This window comes from Anomaloglossus baeobatrachus, chromosome 4, assembly GCF_048569485.1.
Source record: "Anomaloglossus baeobatrachus isolate aAnoBae1 chromosome 4, aAnoBae1.hap1, whole genome shotgun sequence".
NCBI classification, from domain to species: Eukaryota; Metazoa; Chordata; class Amphibia; order Anura; family Aromobatidae; genus Anomaloglossus; species Anomaloglossus baeobatrachus.
This window is the reverse complement of record NC_134356.1, coordinates 630,791,079-630,810,784: the sequence shown is the minus strand read 5'-3', so window position 1 is coordinate 630,810,784 and position 19,706 is coordinate 630,791,079. Positions and strand designations below refer to the sequence as shown.

At 47.5% G+C, this 19,706-nt stretch overlaps 1 protein-coding gene across 1 annotated transcript in view; it reads right to left on the bottom strand.

Moving 5' to 3' along the window:
* Positions 1-12,684, bottom strand: part of TACC1 (transforming acidic coiled-coil containing protein 1) — a 156,569-nt gene extending 143,885 nt beyond the window's left edge. The window contains exon 1 of the mRNA XM_075346378.1: positions 12,541-12,684. Coding sequence (XP_075202493.1) covers positions 12,541-12,605 — 65 coding nt within the window. The 5' untranslated portion in view covers positions 12,606-12,684. The remainder of the gene's footprint in view (positions 1-12,540) is intronic.
* Between the last annotated feature and the right edge of the window lie 7,022 nt (positions 12,685-19,706).

The following is a 19,706-nucleotide window of genomic DNA, read 5'->3' as shown; positions in this document are numbered from 1 at the left end:
CCCATCGGCGCATGCGTCCGAAACCCGTTTTGAGGAGGGCTTGGATGGAAGCCCCAATGGGACCGGTTAACGGGGATTGAAACGCAATTTGAAAAGAACCTAACATGAATCTTTTTCAGACCATCCATAGAAGCACATGGAGAAAAAAAACAACAAAAAAAATGCACGGATCAGCAGCATCACTTTGCTTGGACAGAAAACGGTGAATTTTCTGCACAAGAAGCCATAGAATATGAAAGAAGCTGTGGTGTTTGTACATTTAGCTGACGCTCCATTGCTAAAAGTAAAAAGAGGGGCTAAATCCATACAAAATCAGCACTGAAAAGGCGCAGATTTTCATGCTTATTTATTTACTTTAGAAAAAATGACTGGATGCGTGAACTCGCCCTCATGCCACGTTCACACAGAGCTTTTCATGTGGATAATTCTGACTGGGTTTTCAAAGAGAAATCCAGTCCAGGAATTCCTGTGATTTTGGAGAGTTTTACAGATCTCGTGCAGTTTTTTTTTTGCTTTCCCACATTTTGTTTTGTCACGTTTTGAGTGGATTTGACAAGGAATCTGCATCATTGAAATGGTGTTTCACTTTTCTTTTTCTCCGCGAGGATTTTAAAAGCTCATCAGAAAAATACAGTAACTCTCTCTATGACCAGCATGATAAACAAAAAAAAACAAAAATCACATCAAAATGGTTTAAAAGAACCCTGGGTGCTTCTGAAACCATGCCCCAAAAAGTTTTTTTTACGAGAGTTTTTTATGTTAATTTTTTAGCTCAGTGTGAACATACTCTTACAATGGCTGCACATGCTGCAGATGTGTTTGCAGAAGTGATAAACCTCACCTACATTACTGGTATTGGTACGCTGTCGATTTGCTGCTAACACCTCAAACCTCTATAAGGTTAAAGGGAACCTGTCACCAGATTTGGCGACTATAAGCTGCGGCCACCACCACCAGGCTCTTATACTCTTATATACGGCATTCTAACATGCTGTATATAAGAGCCCAGGCCGCTGTGTATGTGGCGCCATGGACTAGCCAGGTCGTCACAGGTACTACAACACACACCCCCACCCTGAGACAGGCACATCAGCCAGACACAAAATCCTTGTTGCCTCCCTCCAGGGGCTGATGTCCACACCAGGGGGTGGGCCAGGCGGTTGGCCCCACCCACCGAGGAGTTCACAGTCCTGGAGGCGGGAAAAGGAAGTTAGTTACAGTAACAGTTACAGTTAGAGCAGTGAGAGTTGGAGGAGGAAAGTGAAGTAGTAGTGGAAGAACAAACTGACAGTGTCCGGGTACGTGGCCCGGGCACTAAGAGCAAGGTTGGCAGACGGTGGTGGCCGTCTGCAGGAGAGGCGAATCAACGCGGAACCGTAGGACCGGGGACGGGCGGTGGCCCGCCGGTACCGAACCGGGGAGCGAAGTGAAGCCAGCACACACAGGCAGGGCCTGCGGACCCCGACCAGGCTTGGAGTTGCCATTAGAGGTCAAATCCGTCAGTGACCGGAACCCCAGGGGTTTCCTAACAGCCAAGACCTGATTGAAGGCAACCGTCTGACCAGCAAAAGGAAATACAGCTACCGCCACAGCTAGAGTTCCAAGGGCCAGAGCCTGCGGGCAAAAGGGCTCCTCCGGCACATATACACGCTGGGGAGCGGGTTACCGGTGGGAATCCATCGGGACCGAACATACACAAAGGTGCAGGGAAAGGCAGCCACCACCAACCGTCCGGGAGAAGTCACAGCAGCCGGCTGCGGGACCTGTCCATCCAGCCGTTTGGTTTACCAGAGACTTTGTGTACATTTGTGGCTGAGTGAGTACGACCGTGCCATCCGGCAACGCGCTGCACAGCCCAGGCGACCCTGCACCTTGCCAACCCTGCCTCCCCGTCACCTCACCGGGCCCCGGGACCACCAACCCCTACCCACGGAGGGGGGAAACAACATCCCAGCTGCCCTACCATCGCTCCCGGGATCCCCGTCACCAGCAGCGGTGGTGTCCAACCTCACCACAACCCGTGGGTGGCGTCACGGACCAAATCCCCAAACCAAACTACCCCCTTTCACTCACGGGCGAGGAGCGCCGCTCGAGTCCCCGGATCCGGGCCACCGCTCGAGCCACCGAGCAGCCATCGCAGCAGCGCCGGACCCGAGCGTTAGCGAGTGCAGCGCAGCGGTGTCCTTCCCCGCCCGCGACATGTAGAACATAAAAAACACTTTATAATACTCACCTAAGGTGCGTTGCAGTGCAGACTGGTCACATGGATGTCTCTGTTCTCCGATAACAGTGCCTCCTCTTTCGCCATCTTTGTCCTCCTTCTTCTGAAGCCGGGGTGCATGATTTGCCCTACGTCATCCACACTCGCTGGCACTGAGGTCCCGCTCAGGCGCACTACAATACCTTTATCTGCCCTGCTCAGGGCAGATCAAAGTGCGCCTGCACAGGACCTCAATGCCGGCGAGTGTCGGTGACGTAGGACGTGTCATGCACCCCGGCTTCAGAAGAAGGAGGACAAAGATGGCCAAAAGAGGAGGCGCCAGTACCGGAGAATGGAGACATCCATCCGACCAGTCTGCACCGCCCCTTAGGTGAGTTTTATGAAGTGATTTTTACGTTCTACACAGCGGCCTGGGCTCTTATATACAGCATGTTAGAATAATGTATATAAGAGCCCACTGGTGGTGGCCACAGCTTATAGTCGCCAAATCAGGTGACAGGTTCCCTTTTAAGTGGATGGGCTTTATAGAAACCTCCTGCCCACTGTGTTGTTTTTTTACACATCATAAACTGACCTGCGGTGCATGTTTGAAATCCGCAACATGGCAATTTTGCTGAGTTCTACAGTACGTTCACATTGGTATATGACTCACACAAGTGCAATGCGAGAAAATCTCACATTGCACTCGGCCCCATGTAAGACAATACTGAAGCTTAGATCCGCAAATTTTTCCTCAGCCCTAATCGGGATCGCAGCTACTGCTCTCTGTGAGGTAAAACATTTCCTTGGCTGTTTAAAAACATATTTTACCTCACAGTAAGAATCAGCTGGGTTCCCGTGCTGCAATGTCTTTTGCATCCTCCTCGGCCCAGGAGCTGTGGTATGATCAGACCATGTCCCTGTACGGTCAGACACGGCCATTACACAGTACACAGCAGGAACACATATATAAGATTATCTCAGCACAGGGACATTTTTTTTTTTTTTTAAACACATTCAATTGTGGAAATTATTATTATTCAAGATCTATTGATTAAAATGTGCTGTTTCTAGGACAACCCCTTTAAGGGGATGTACCACACCGGAAATTGGCTATATGCACACACAGTCTTTTTGCTGCAATTTTGAGCAGAAATGCTACATTTTTAAGAATTTTAGCATTTTTGAAGAGGATTTGAAAAATTTCCTTTGCTTCCACCCAGTTTCAGCTCCAAAAACGTCTCAAAGTATCCTGTGCACATAGACAATGAGGAAAATCTAAGTTTTTGGGCAGTTCTGAGGAGGATTTGAAGAGTTTCTTCTTCAAAATCTCCTTGAAAACCTTTGTGCACAAAGCGTAAAGGCCCTGTCACACACACAGATAGATCTGTGGCAGATCTGTGGCAGATCTGTGGCAGATCTGTGGTTACAGTGAAATTGTGGACAATCAGTGCCAGGTTTGTGGCTGTGTACAAATGGAACAATATGTCCATGATTTCACTGCAACCACAGATCTGCCAAAGATTTATCTCTGTGTGTGACGGGGCCTTACTGGATCTAGATAGGACTTTTCTGATTTCGGTACCTGATTTATTTCACCACTAATCTAGTGAGTACAACTTCATCTTCGGTACCCGCTCTACATGTACAAGATGGATATTCAATGAAATGGAAGGACCCCCCGTAATAAACAGATACATTTATTACTTTAACATTGTTATACAATCAAAGCCAGAAATCCAGGACCTTTCCATGAAGGTCACCCAGACACGGTGACACGCTAGGTACGGGGAAGTACCAAGCAAACGGCAAAAGGGAAGGGAAACCCTGTGTCCAGGGAAGGGGGAGATGGTGACCCCTGATCAAGCCTACCACTGGCCCATGGCTTCCCTCATCACCCTAGATAGGTTCCACACCTATGCGCCGAGCAGGATACCTGACCCTGGCTGGCCCTGACATAGGTCCTAGGTAGGGAACTGATGGGATGAGTGCTTAGTCAACCCCATTAAGCTATTGTCATGGACGTCTCCCTGTTTATGGAGACTAGTGGCATCTTGAGGATTGGAGCCCCTTATCTCTATCTAAAGCCTGCTTTACACCTTACGATCCAGCATACGATATCGTATGCGATCGTAACCGCCCCCATCGTATGTGCGTCACGTTCAATTTTACCCGTCCATACGACCTCGATGTGGGCGGCGAACGTCCATTTCCTGGAGTGGGAGGGACGTTCGGCGTCACATCGACGTCACGTGGCAGCCGGCCAATAGAAGCGGAGGGGCGGAGATGAGCCGGACATAAACATCCCACCCACCTCCTTTTTCCGCATTGCTGGCCGGGAGCCGCAGGATGCAGGTAAGATCTGTTCATAGTTCCCGGGGTGTCACACACTGCAATGTGTGATACCCTGAGTACGATGAACAACCTGACGTTCAATTAATGAGGAATGAACGACGTGCGTGCAATGAACGTTTTACCATTTATTCGCAATCGCACGTAGCTGTCACACACTGCAATGTACCTTACGATGCCGGATGTGCGTCACTTACGACGTGACCCTGCCGACACATCGTAAGATATAGTGTAGTGTGTAAAGCAGGCTTAATTTCCTTTGGCATGGAAGTAGTTAAATGTCAGTTTTCTGCCAGCAGTTCTCCTGCAGTTGAGGTCAGCTGCACCTGCTTTATTGAGTTTAAGTAGCTAGGTCTACCAGCAAGCTTTGCTGACTATACAAACCATTTGTATGAAAGCCGCCTTAGTGGAAGGAGCTGCTGAGGATCTTCCAGAAGTCATATCTCCATTTGGTTCTTTATTCCCTGTTTGTCTCCCTACCCTCTTCTCTCTTTAGTGCAGTGGTGGGTCTAGTGAACCTCACCCACCTCTCACTAGTCAAGGTATCTATAGGGTTTTCGCAGAGACCCAGGATGCTACTCGGCGACGCTGCGGAGACGGTATAGGGACTGGTTAGGAGAGTAGGGACAGCTGCAGGTGAGGTTAGGAGGTGTTCATCTACCCTCTCACTAGTGCCAGGGCCCACCGTTGTTATTGTTTCCCCGGTGTTTCACTTTGTAAGTGGTGTTTTTTAGGTGTGTTTTTCGTTGTGTCTCAGACCTCGGTCATTGCATGACAGCTCTAAAGAACGCACAGAGAAATACACACAGGGGAAAGGAAACAACTAACTCATCTCCAGATGACTCAGGGAGAGGAGCTACAACAACAAAGTTTCTACAGATGAATACAAGCTGAATGCTTGCACTGAAGACTCGTAAAGGGTATTATGGGGAGATAAGGTATGCACACCAGTGACTATGTAAGGGGAATACATGTAATAGCAGAAACTGCTGTGTGAATACTGACTTGAAAAATCCAATAGCTATATGTAAGAGTGAAAATGTGAAAAAGGAATCTGCATTACTGCCATGAACATATGAATCAAGAGAAATTTAGCTACTGAATTGATCAATGCAATAGAGCCCCAACACTACGCCAAAGTGTTTCTCTACGTTGGGGTCCCTAGCTTGTGTGTGTCCTCTCATGCAGTTAAAAAACTTACCGTGTATGGGAAGCTGAGACCCAGGCTATATATGCGTATGATATGGATTGGCAATAGGTGTGGTTGGGGAGGGTTCACAAACGAAAAACTACTAACAAATAGGAATAACGTTTGGAACACCATTCTAAGTCTGAACTGGGTGCAAAAACCTAAAAAAAATCACTATGGGGAGATAAGGTATGCACACCAGTGACTATGTAAGGGGAATACATGAAATAGCAGAAACTGCTGTGTGAATACTGACTTGAAAAATCCAATAGCTATATGTAAGAGTGAAAATGTGAAAAAACAGAAAGAGAGAAATACTTTGGCGTAGTGTTGGGGCTCTATTGCATTGATCAATTCAGTAGCTAAATTTCTCTTGATCCATATGTTCATGGCAGTAATGCAGATTCCTTTTTTCACATTTTCACTCTTACATATAGCTATTGGATTTTTCAAGTCAGTATTCACACAGCAGTTTCTGCTATTTCATGTATTCCCCTTACATAGTCACTGGTGTGCATACCTTATCTCCCCATAGTGATTTTTTTTAGGTTTTTGCACCCAGTTCAGACTTAGAATGGTGTTCCAAACGTTATTCCTTATTCGTAAAGGGTATTAGACCTATCACCAGCACAGAGTAAGGGGGAGTGAGGGTATTTAAAGACACAAAGGGAAGTGCTGAAGATTAACAGCAGAAAAAGTGAGGAACTCCACAGGGTCCTAAAGAGAAAGGGATTAACGCCAAGCAAAGAAAAAGGGAAAGTCAGAGAGCAGCTTGTGTAGCCAAATGCTGCAACCTTCTACAGGACTGTCACACCCGTGACACATGGCTTGGCTACCATGATGGTCTCTGCTCTACCTCTGGTTCAGACTCAGAGAAGGATGAAAGGGCAATGCTTGGGGCCTCTAGCCTTCTCTAACATACACTGCGCCCAGCTCTCCTGTGTCTTCTATTAAAAAGCCAATGTCAGAAATCTATAGAGGCGACTTATCCAACATTCCGATATCAGACCTTCACTCTCCCAACAGTCATCTGTCCGGGACCCCCATACACATTGGACTGTCGGCTGCACCCACTGATATCAGAGGGTTCGTCGGATGTTAGTCTAATGTTTATGAGGTGGATTTACTCAATGTGACTTAAGGCTACTTTACACACTGCGATATCGGTCCCGATATCGCTAGTGTGGGTACCCGCCCCCATCTGTTGCACGACACGGGCAAATCGCTGCCCGTGCCGCACAACATCGCCCAGACCCGTCACACATACTTACCTGCCCGGCGACGTCGCTGTGACCGGCGAACCGCCTCCTTTCTAAGGGGGCGGTCCGTGCGGCGTCACAGCGACATCACTGAGCGGCCGCTCAATAGCAGCGGAAGGGCGGAGCTGAGCGGGACGTAACATCCCGCCCACCTCCTTCCTTCCGCATAGCGGCCGGGAGGCAGGTAAGGAGAGCTTCCTCGTTCCTGCGGTGTCACACGGAGCGATGTGTGCTGCCGCAGGAACGATGAACAACCTCGTTACTGCTGCAGTAACGATTTTTGAGAATGGACCCCTGTGACGCCCTGGGCAAGCCAGGGGTCACAGGTAATGACATCACCACACCCTACACCCCGGTTAGGCACATCAAAGCTAGACCCAAAAATCCTTGTTGCCTTCCCCAGGGGCTGATGTCCACACCAGGGGGTGGAGCCAGGCAGTTGGTCTCCACCCACCAAGGAGTTCACAGTCCTGGAGGAGGGAAAACGGAAAGTGAGAGTGAAGCTAGGGAAGTGAAGGAGTGAGGAGGGAGAGTGTGAGAAGGAAAGTGGTAGTAGAGTAACTAACTGAGAGCGTCCAGGTGTGTGCCCCGGACAGAGACAGCAAGGTTAGCAGACGGTGGTGACCGTCTGCAGGAGTGGCCTATCGGAGTTGCCGTAAGGACCGTGGACGGGCGGTGGCACGGCGGTATCGGACCGGTACACAAGGAGAAGCCAGCACCATTGGCAGGGGCCTTTCGGATCCCGGCAAGGCTTGGAGTCGCCGTGAATTTGCCAAATCCGTCAGTGAAGGGGACCTCCGGGTTTCCAAACAGCCAAGTCCCGATTGAAGGCAACAGTCCAACCGTAAGAGAGAGACACAGCCACCGCCAAGGCACCAGTTTCTTAGGGCCAGCGCCTGCGGGCAAAGAGGGGCTCCTCCGGCCCATATCCAAGTCGGGGAGCGGGTTACCGGTGGGAACCCATTGGAACCAACAGAAGTACTAGGTGCAGGGAAAGAGACAGTCACCATTAACTACCGGGGTAAAGCAACAGCAGCCGTCCGTGGGAACCGTCTTTCCAGCCGTGTGTTTTACCGAGAACTGTGTCATCGTCTCAGGCTGAGTGAGTACCACCGTGCCGTGCGGCACAGCGCTGCCCCCGCGACCCTGCACCTCACCAGGCCCCGCACCCGGCCTGCCATCCACTCCTACCCCATCACCGGGCCCCGGGACAACCAACCCCCTACCCACGGAGGGGTGAAACAACAAGGCTGCTCCCTGTCACCGCTCCCGGGATCCCCGTCCAGAGCAGCGGTGGTGTCCACACAATCACCACAACCGTGGGTGGCGTCACGGACAATACCCCCAAAACCAAACCATTCCCCTTTTCACTCATGGGCGAGGAGCGCCGCTCGAGTCCCCGGGATCCGGCCCATCGCTCGAGCCACCGAGCAGCAGCGGCCGCAGCAGCAGCGGCAGCCGGACCTGAGCAGTGGGAGAGCGCAGCGTCCCCTCCTCCGCCCGTGACACCCCCATGTCACCGATGAGCGATTTTGCACGTTTTTGAAACGATGCAAAATCGCTCATCGGTGTCACACGCAGCAACATCGCTAATGCGGCCGGATGTGCGTCACCAATTCCGTGACCCCAACGAGTTCGCATTAGCGATGTCGTAGCGTGTAAAGCCCCCTTTAGTCATTGTATGGCGGTATTATCACTGCACTCTATGGCAGTAACACTTATATAGCTTGGTTATATTTTAGTATATTATACCTGAATACATTTCCATCTGTCACTTTTTACCCTTCAGCTGAATGCACACGTCGTCCCTCAGAGGACAATTATCAGGGGTCAGATTGTACATTTTATTAGATTACTATGATAAATCCACACTGCAGATTATAATAATGCTGCATTGTCCGTCATCAAGGACAAAGATTCCAAAATAACCCTTATATATAACTCGTGACCAAAAGTAGCCACTTCACCCGATTGCGCCACATTCCTGCCACACTCCTTATACTCCGAGAAGTGACTCTATCTTTATGTGTAAATAAGACGTGGAAAAGTGAAAGAACGATACCCTGAATATGCATGTGGCTCAGTGGTGACGCCAGCATAACATAGTAAGGAGACTATTCCATCGATGTGTCACTTACTTTTCTGGGTGCAGCAGTTGTGATACAATCAGTATTTTCTCTGCTGCAGATCTATCTGTCACGCTAGGTATGGGGAAGCACCAAGCGAGCAGCGAAAGGGAAGGGACCCCCTGTGTCTAGGTAAGAGAAAGATGGTGACCCCTGACCAATCCTACCTACCACTGGTCCCTAGGGTCCCTCACCACCCTAGATAGGTTCCGCACATATGCGCCGAGCTGGATACCGGACCCTAGGTATCTCTAGTGCTGGTCCCTAACTATTGAACGGGTGGGATGGGCTCTTCGTCAACCTCATTCAACACTAGAGAAGTCCCAAGGAGGACACACAGGGGAAAAGTACATGAACTACTTATCCACAGATGTCTCAGGTAGACGTTCAGCAATGTTTCAGCAACGATACCACAGATGAGAGCAAGCCAGCTGCTTACAACCAGAGCTAGAATGAACTGAATAATATCACCAGCACCAGTTCAGGGAAGATGGGAGTATTTAAGCACTAAGAGAATACTGATGATCAGCAGCTGGATGGAAGGAGAGCTCTGCTGGGTCATAAAGGGGAAGAGATGAAAATCCAGCAGGAAAGCTACATATTACAAAGAATACTGACAGCAGGAACAATAGAAAGTCAGGGAGCATTTTGCGCAGCCAAACACTGTGACCTGCTATTGCCAGAAACCACATGACTGTCTGTCACCCGTGACACTAGCAGAGCACTGAAAGCTGAGCTGTGTATAACCCCACCCAGACCACTGATTGACAGGTGTTAATATACAGTGTACCCAGAAAGCTGCCACTCAGTGAAGGGAGCAGGGTTGGACCAGGAGTCACAAGACAAGTAGTCCTCTAATGATAATGTCTTGCTGATAAAACGCTGCAGTTTTTCTCTCCTTTTGGTGTTCCATGTTTTAAGTATGGCTGCTTTGTTTTTGATACTTTCTTTCACTAAACTTCAGATGTGGATTACATGCGTTTTTAGTGCATTTCTGCAGCAGAAACGCAAAAAAATGCATTTTTTTTTTATCAATAAGAAGTTAGAGAGCCGTCATAGCTCTGCCTTCTTCTTGATGTTCAATTTGTCCGGAGCAGGGAGAGGGAAGCCAGCGCTGATTGGTCGCGAGGCTCTCATTAGCCATGTGAGAGCGAGTGCCGACACCGCTGGAACAGCACCAGCACTGGAGAGCAGTGTAAGCTTTGTTATTTTAAAGGAATCTGTCAGCAAGTTTTTCCCACATAATCTGAGAGCAGCGTAATGTAGGGGCAGAGATCCTGATTCCAGCGATGTGTCACTTACTGTAGTTTTGATAAAATCACTGGTTAATTAGCAGTAGATTATCATGACAGGACTACTTGGCCTGCTGCAGGTAGTCCAGCATATGCATGAGCTCTGTATAACTGCTAAATCTGCTGCAGAGAAAACATTGATTTTATCAAACTGACAGCAAACAGCTCAGTAAGTGACACATCACTGGAATCAGGATCTCTGTCTCTATATTATGCTGCTCTCAGATGGGGGAACAAAAACCTGCTGACAGATTCCCTTTAACATGGTCACTGATAAGGAGTTGTCCGAGTAGTGGATAATCCCTTTAAGGATCAAGCGTTGTCATGTATTTTAGATTTTAAGGTCGAAAAAACAGAGTAAATGCCATTCTTTAAAGTTAAAGGATAGGTCAAATCTGTGAGTTTTTGGGAGTTTGACAGCTGGGCTCCCCACTGATCCTGACGACGGGTCTGAAATGCCCCTGCGATAACAGATTGGTGGTTTTACATACACCACCGCTCCATTCATTCTCTATAGGACTATTGGAGATAGCTGACTACAGCCCTTAGGTTTTTGCTCAGGACCTGTGGAGGTCCACATAGTCCGACCACTATCGATGATGATGGGAATAAGCCTAAAAACGGAGAGTGCACCAAAACCCATTATTGTGCAAGGCAGTGTTTTTAGGAATAATTATTAATAACTTGTAGATAGGAGCGAAACGATCATGGTCGAAGGGATCGAGACCGGGCCCGGAGATGTAGGGGGCCCGCCAGCCCTAGCCCCTGCTTTAGCTGGACGTGTGTTTGAGGCCACACATTCAGCTGAAATGCATTGTGGTGCATAGCCCCGTAGGGTCCCTGCACTGCAATACACTCTGCCGGCCAAACAGCAGCCAGCAGCTTTCAGCGGTGTCCCCATGACTGAGGCGGTGCAATGATGTCATGTGTTGCTAAAACACGTACGTCATCCACTGCGGGATGGCTATAGATTAGGATGCCACACAATGTGGGAGCTGGGAAGGGTGAGTACAGTATATACCAGGAGGGGCTCAGGAGAGGAACATATATACCAGGATGGGTGACATATATACCAGGATGTGGGGCGTATATACTAGGATGTGGAACATATACACCAGGATGGGAGACATATTTACCAGGAAGGAGCCCAAGATTGGGGACATTTACCAGGACGGGGGACATATTTACCAGGAAGGAGCCCAGGATAGGGGACATTTACCAGGATGGGGGACATATTTACCAGGAAGGGGCCCGGGAGGGTTGACATTTACCAGGATGGGGGACATAGTTAGCAGGAAGGAGCCCAGGATGGGGGACATTTACCAGGATGGGAAACATATTTACCAGGAAGGAGCCCAGGATAGGGGACATTTACCAGGATGGGGGACATATTTACCAGGAAGGAGCCCAAGATTGGGGACATTTACCAGGATGGGGGACATATTTACCAGGAAGGAGCCCAGGATGTGGAACATTTACCAGGATGGGGGACATATTTACCAGGAAGGAGCCCATTATGGGGGACATTAAAACAGGATGGGGGACATTACTACATAATTGGGGGGAGGGCAACTCGTATGTCTGATAGGATTTAGAATGCTAAATGTATACATATATACATACATCAGACCAACATGCGGGGATGGATGGGGCCCAGGTCCAAATTTTACACCGTCCTATCGAACTGTAGCTATGTCACTGTTTGTAGACCCCTTGATCCTCCTATTAAACTGGTCTTCATTGAGTCCTATGGTTAGAGTGTAATACAGATCTGACTGATTGACTTCTCGTGAAGGTGTGATAGCGGGAAACCAGACAGAAATTATGGGGTAGAATATTATAAGGTGGTAACATTACTGCCCCCTCCAGAGTGACCCCACCACGTCATCCACTCCACAACTAGTTCTACAAGTCAACATTAATAACCTCAGAAAGTCGTGAAGAAATGACATATATATTATATACTGCCGTATGAGTGTGCTGAGTGTGTACAGTCTCCTCATCACCTCCCATCTCTGCCCTGATGATGTTACTTAGCACTTGCACACAAGTCCATGACTCTGCAGACAGCATTACGCAGCCGGATTGTGGGGAGAAGTGTATAGGGGAGGCTCTTACTCACCAGGGCTTGGGCTCTTGGGGTTTCTCAGGCTGACCCTTCTTTCTTTGGGACAGTGCTCCCCCCATAGTGATATAAGGGGGTCTTCCCAGCCGGTATTTCCCTTGGAGATCTCCTGAAGGAGCTTTGATCTGCAGTGTGGATGTCGCTGCATTGCAGGGAGGGTGAGCAGAGCTGCTGACAGTCACTGATCCACCAATGACGGCACTCCCTGCTCTAACCTGGGAGCTTAACCCCTGGTGCACTTACTCACTAAGCCTCCTCTAGGTGCACTGTCATTGTCTCATAGGCTTCTCTTAGTTTTTCCATCAAGTTCTGTCTAAGAATAATGGAATAATTGGGAAGACCCTGAAAGGGATATTTCCATCTTAACTTGTGACAAAACTTTTAAGAATGGATTCAGAGGTTGTAGCTACTTAAACGTATTATTGATCAGGGGGGGTCGTGAGAGGAAGAAGTGGACTCTGTACAAGCGTGAGCCCGATAAGAAAGTAAGGCTGTGTGCACACATTGCATTTTTTATGCAGTTTTTCAGTGCAGATTTGTCACAAAACCTGAAAGGTTTCCTGATGCCACCAAAGTGAATCACAATCCTGAAGTAAAAAGGGTTTATGTGGTCTTCTGATAAGTCTGCAGTCACACATCTGAATCCTGACAGCAAGTGGTGTGCACACTGTCAGGATTCACCGTGATTGCCAGTAAGTGCAGGCACTCACATGACCACTAGTATATGATGTGCATACTTCCAAGTACATTCCCACTAGATGTGCACAGCCTCACTCAATACCAGTAAATTGACAAAAGCCGAGGACGTCTATTCTGCATGTAAACGCATGTGCAGATCGCCCGCTCTCAATCCTGACAGTGTGCACTCCACACGCTTTCATGATTCAGAAGTTTGCAGTCACTCTACATGACTGTGCACTTTGATCACGAGATTGGACAACCCCTTATTGAAAAACTTAAAGGGGCAGTGCGATCTTCTGACAAGTCTGCAGTCACACTTCTGAATCCTGACAGCAAGTGGTGTGCACACTGTCAGGATTCACAGGGAATGCCTTGTGCTCACATGACCGCAAGTATAGAATGTGCAAACTTCTTGTTACATTTCCACTAAGTGCCTTGCTTAATACAAGTGAATTGACAGAAGCCGAGCACATCTATTCTTCAACTGCATGTGCAGATTGCCCGCTCTCACTGGTGAATCCTGACCTTGTGCACACCACACGCTTTAACAATTCAGATGTTCGCAGTCACTTGACTCACAAATTATAGACAACTGCTATAAATAAATATTTATGGGAAATAATTAACCCCACCCCCTCCCCCCGGATTTTCTGCCATTATTTTTTGTGTTTGGTCCCTTTACCCTACAGTATAAATAACATTAACTTTATTCTGTGAGTCCATACGATTATCCAGATACCAAATTTATAAACTCTAATTTTTTATGCTTTACTATATTTCTAAAAGACAAACAGTGGAGTCACCGTATTCTGGGAACCACAACTTTTTTTTATTTTTGCATCGATGGAATTGAGTGAGTGTCCGCTTTTTATGGGGAGGGGGAAATTGCACTTTTTTTTTACCACCAGTTTTATTTATATAGATATACATTTTTGGTCTTGTTTTTATTCCATTTTTCTTGGAAGGCAGAGTAGGCAAAAAAATATTGTATTTTTCTTTTTTTCATTGTTTTTTTTTATCATATTTCATTAGAGTGGATTGTTATGCATCTGGTATAGCCAATTATGTGTTTTTTTTAATTATTATTGATTAGAAGAATTTTTGTGGGGGGTTTTGTTTGAAAAAAATGTTGAACTTTTTTTTAGTTTTGTTTCTAAGGCTGCTTTCACACATCCGTTTTTTGCACTGCGGCACAATCCGGCTCAAAAACATATGCAACGGATGCGGCGAAAAAAAACTGGATCCGTTGCATAAGTTTTTCCATGCGGCCCATCCGTTTTTTGACGGATGCGGCTTGATACTGAGCATGCGCAGTGCAAAAAACTGCATCCGGTGGCCGGATGCGGTTTTTGTCGCAGGACGTCGCATCCGGCGTCCATAGGCTCGCATTGTGAATCGCGCCGGATCCGGTGCGGTGCGTTTTTTTTTCACCGCACCAAAAACCGTGCCATGCAACGTTCCATCCGGCCGCCGCATGGGCTAAATGTGCCGCATCCAGCAAAAAACGGGCGCAACGCAAGACCATGCGGCACAATACGGCAGTAATGCAAGTCTATGTGGGAAAAAAACGCAACTGGTAGCAAAAAAAAACGGTTGCGTTTTTTCTGCTGAGCGCCGTATTGTGCCGCACGGCAAAAACCGGATATGTGAAAGCCGCCTTAATTATTAGAACAGATACAGAAAATATGCAACTGGGAAAGAATGGGTATAGAGGCCGCTCTGCTGTGGTGAAGTAAACATATGTGATTTTCCTAATGAAGGAGAGGGATTTCTCCGAAACGCGTAGAGAAATAAATCACTATTGACTGTGTCCGGTAGGTTTTCTTCACCACGGCAGCACGGCATGTCTACCCATTCTTTCTCCCTTGGTTATTGCTGGCATTTACGTGGGGCTGCTGCAGCCGTATACTGTGAGCTTTTTCATTTGGTTGTGATTCACAAAACCTATCAAGGTGAGCCAACCCAATACTCATCCCTAATTATCAATCTTGGATAAGATCCTATTTTACGCTTTATTCCTCCAGCAAACTACATATTTGCTGGATTATATAACAGGCAACCTTCGCACCCGCATTTTTCATGTTCACTCCACGGTGACACTTTCCATTAGAATTTTACCATTATGATACTATGCAAATTACCTTTCCAAACAGATAGAGGAGAACTTGGACATATTACTTTACTAGAAATGCAAAGATCACTGCTGACACCTAGTGGTAGGTGAGCGAATTTCAGGACTCATTGAGGCTGCTTTCACACATCCGGTTTTTGCTGAGCGGCACAATACGGCGCTCTGCAGAAAAAACGCAACTTTTTTTTTTTGCCGCCGGTTGTGTTTTTTCCGCATAGACTTGCATTAGCGCCGTATTGTGCCGCATGACCTTGCGTTGCGTCCATTTTTTCCCGGATGCGGCACATTTAACCCATGCTGTGGCCGGATGGAACGTTGCCTGGCACGTTTTTTTTGTGTGGCGAAAAAAACGCATTGAGCCGGATGCGGTGCGATTTACAATGCAAGCGTATGGACGCCGGATGCTTTTTTTGCACTGCGCATGCTCAGTATCAAGCCGCATCTGTCAAAAAACGGACGGGCCACATGGAAAAACTTATGCAACGGATCAGTTTTTTTTGCCGCATCCGTTGCATAGGTTTTTGAGCCGCACTGCTAAAACCGGATGTGTGAAAGCAGCCTAAAGGGAACCAATCACCGGGATTTTCGTATACAAGCTAAATCCAGTGCTATACTGGCACTATCAGGCAGATTCTATACATACCTGTAGTGGTCAGCACGGATGTTTAGGTTTTGAAATCCAAGAAAGTAAAGTTTATAAATCCATCAGCTTCTTGAGTGACAGCAGCTGAGGATCAGATAATATCTGGGGGTATTTATAGTTATCCCGTCCCCTGTTATAATTAGCATAAGTATAATACAATTGATTTAAATTTTGACTTGCAGGACCTGTATGAGGTCATACCCATGTGACCAGAAGGGGCGGGGCCTCAGCCAACAGAAAAATGTTGCTTATTGTTATCATCTTTGTTGGCTGAGGCCCCGCCCCTTCTGGTCACATGAGTATGACCTCACACAGGTCCTGCAAGTCAAAATTTAAATCGATTTGTATTATACTTATACTAATTATAACAGGGGGATAACTATGAATACCCCCCAGCTATTATCTGCTCCTCAGCTGCTGTCACTCAAGAAGCAGCAGATTTTATAAACGTTACTTTCTTGGATTTCAAAACCTAAACATCTGAGCTGCTCACTACAGGTATGTATAGAATCAGCCTGATAGTGCCAGTATAGCACTGGCTTTAGGTTATATACGGAAATCCTGGTGATTGGTTCCCTAATGTCTACCAAACTTTATTATGAACATATACACTACAGTTCAAAAATTTAGGGTCACTTAGATATTTCCTTATTTTATTTTTTTTTTCAATGAAGCCAACATTAAATTAAACAGAAATACACTCTATACATTGTTAATGTGGTAAATGACTATTCTAGCTTCAAACCAGGGCCGTCGTCAGCACCCGGCACACATAGGCAAGTGACGGGGCCCTGGACCGATGAGGGGGCCCACTCGCAGACGGCAGGGTGGCGTACCACTAATGGCGGCAGGCCACGCGACCATTATGGAGCTCATGAGTCAGAGAGGAGAGGCCCAATGCCAGCGCTACACCGGCCTACCTCACCTCCCGCGGGCACCCCCTCGCCCCCGCTGAGGATCACACTTTCAGTTGTATAGGCATCGCAGTTACAGTTGAAAGCAATAATGATAGAGGGAGTGGCGCGCTGCCTCTATCATCATTCTACTGCTGCGTCTGTCTCTACGCTCTGCCTCTGACAGCTCAGGACAGAGGAGCGTGATGACATCATTACTGTGTGCACCTGTGTCCTGAGCTGTCAGAGCGGCAGAACAGTGGACATGCTGAGGAGACCGGAGCAGCGGGGGAACGAGGAGGAAGTGATTATGTATTGATCACGGTGGCCAGAAGACTTCATAGTGCTGCTACATGTGGCTGCAAAGTGCTGCTACATGTGGCTGCAAAGTGCTGCTACATGGAGCTTCATAGTGCTGCTACAGGTGGCTGCATAGTGCTGGTACAGAGGGCTGCATAGTGCTGCTACAGGGGGCTGCATAGTGCTGCTACAGGGGGCTGCATAGTGCTGCTACAGGGGGCTGCATAGTGCTGCTACAGGGGGCTGCATAGTGCTGCTACAGGGGGCTGCATAGTGCTGCTACAGGGGGCTGCATAATGCTTAGTGCTTCTACATGAGGCTGCATAGTGCTGCTACATGGGGCTGCATAATGCTGCTATATAGGGCTGCGTAATGATGCCAGATGGGGCTGCATAAAGCTGCTACATGGGGCTGCATAAAGCTGCTACATGGGGCTGCATAATGCTGCTACATGGAGCTGCATAATGCTGCTACATGGGACTGCATAATGCTGCTACATGGGACTGCATAATGCTGCTACATGGGACTGCATAATGCTGCTACATGGCGCTGCATAGTGCTGCTACATGGGGCTGCATAGTGCTTCTACATGGGGCTGCATAGTGCTTCTACATGGGGCTGCATAGTGCTTCTACATGGGGCTGCATAGTTCTGCTACATGGGGCTGCACAGTTCTGCTACATGGGGCTGCATAGTGCTGCTACATGGGGCTGCATAGTGCTGCTACATGGGGCTGCATAGTGCTGCTACATGGGGCTGCATAATGCTGCTATATGGGGCTGCATAGTGCTGCTACATGGGGTTGCATTATATTATGTGGAGCAATCTGGGGTGCATTATATTATACGGATGAATATTTGATGCAATATTGTATATGGATGAATATTTGGTGCATTATTCTATATGGAGGACTATGGGGGCTGCATATCACTATGGAGGAATATGCGGGTGTATTATATGGAGTAATATGAGGCTGCCTTAAATTATGTGGAGCAATATGGATGCATTATGTTATATGGAGGAATGTGGGGGCTGCATACTTCTATACCCCCAGAGCTGTATGTCCCCTCCACCCCAGTGCTCTATACCCACCCCAGAGGTCTATGTCCCTTCCACCCCAGTGCTGTATACCCCTCAGAGCTGTATCCCCCCCCTCAGGAGCTGTATGCCTCCCCATTGCTATATGCCCCCCTCCTTAGTAATTTGTATGCCCCCAAATAATGTGTATGTCCCCAGCCTCCCATGAGATGTATATAGAGCAGTGTCTGTGTGTGGCTATGTCTGTTAGTGAAGGCCACCAATCGGTGCAGCACAGACATGCCCGGGAGGAGCTGGACGGGAGACAAGCAGGGAGGTGAGTGAGGCTGCTGCCGGCTTCCCCATATTAATAATATCTCTAATATGTCTGTGTGTATGATGTGTGTCAGTGTATATGACTGTGTATAGATTTATGTTTGTTTATGTGTTTTTCTCAATTTTTCTTTAAATATGTATATGTACATATGCCTGTATGTGTATGTATCTGTACGTGCGTGTGGATGGGGCCCATTGAGACTCTTTCACCCGGAGCCCACAAAAACCTTAAGCCGGCCCTGTTTCACACGTTAAATTAAACAGAAATCCACTCTATACATTGTTAATGCGGTAAATGACTATTCTAGATGCAAATGTCTGGTTTTGAATGCAATATCTCCATAGGTGTATAGAGGCCCATTTCCAACAACCACCACTCCAGTGTTCTAATGGTGCATTGTGTTTGCTAACTGTGTTGGAAGGCTAATGGATGTTTAGAAATCCCTTGAAAACCCTTGTGCAAGTACGTTGGCACAGCTGAACACAGTTTTGCTGATTAGAGAAGCTATAAAATTGACCTTCCTTTGAGCTAGTTGAGAATCTGGAGCATTACATTTGATGGTTCCATTAAACTCTCAAAATGGCCAGAAAAAGAGAACTTTCATGTGAAACTCGACAGTCTATTCTTATTCTTAGAAATGAAGGATCTTCCATGCGAGAAATTGCCAAGAAAATGAAGATTTCCTACAACGGTGCGTACTACTCCCTTCAGAGGAGAGCACAAACAGGCTCTAACCAGAGTAGGAAAAGAAGTGGGAGGCCGCGCTGCACAACTGAGCAACAAGACAAGTACATTAGAGTCTCTAGTGTGAGAAATCGATGCCTCACAGGTCCTCAACTGGCAGCTTCATTAAATAGTACCCGCAAAATGCCAGTGTCAATGTCTACAGTGAAGAGGTGACTCCAGGATGCTGGCCTTCAGGGCAGAGTGGCAAAAAAAAAGCCATATCTGAGACTGGCTAATAAAAGGAAAAGATTAATATGGGCAAAAGAACACAGACATTGGACAGAGGAAGATTGGAAACAAGTGTTATGGACAGACGAATCGAAGTTTGAGGTGTTTGGATCACACAGAAGAACATTTGTGAGATGCAGAACAACTGAAAAGATGCTGGAAGAGTGCCTGACGCCATCTGTCAAGCATGGTGGAGGTAATGTGATG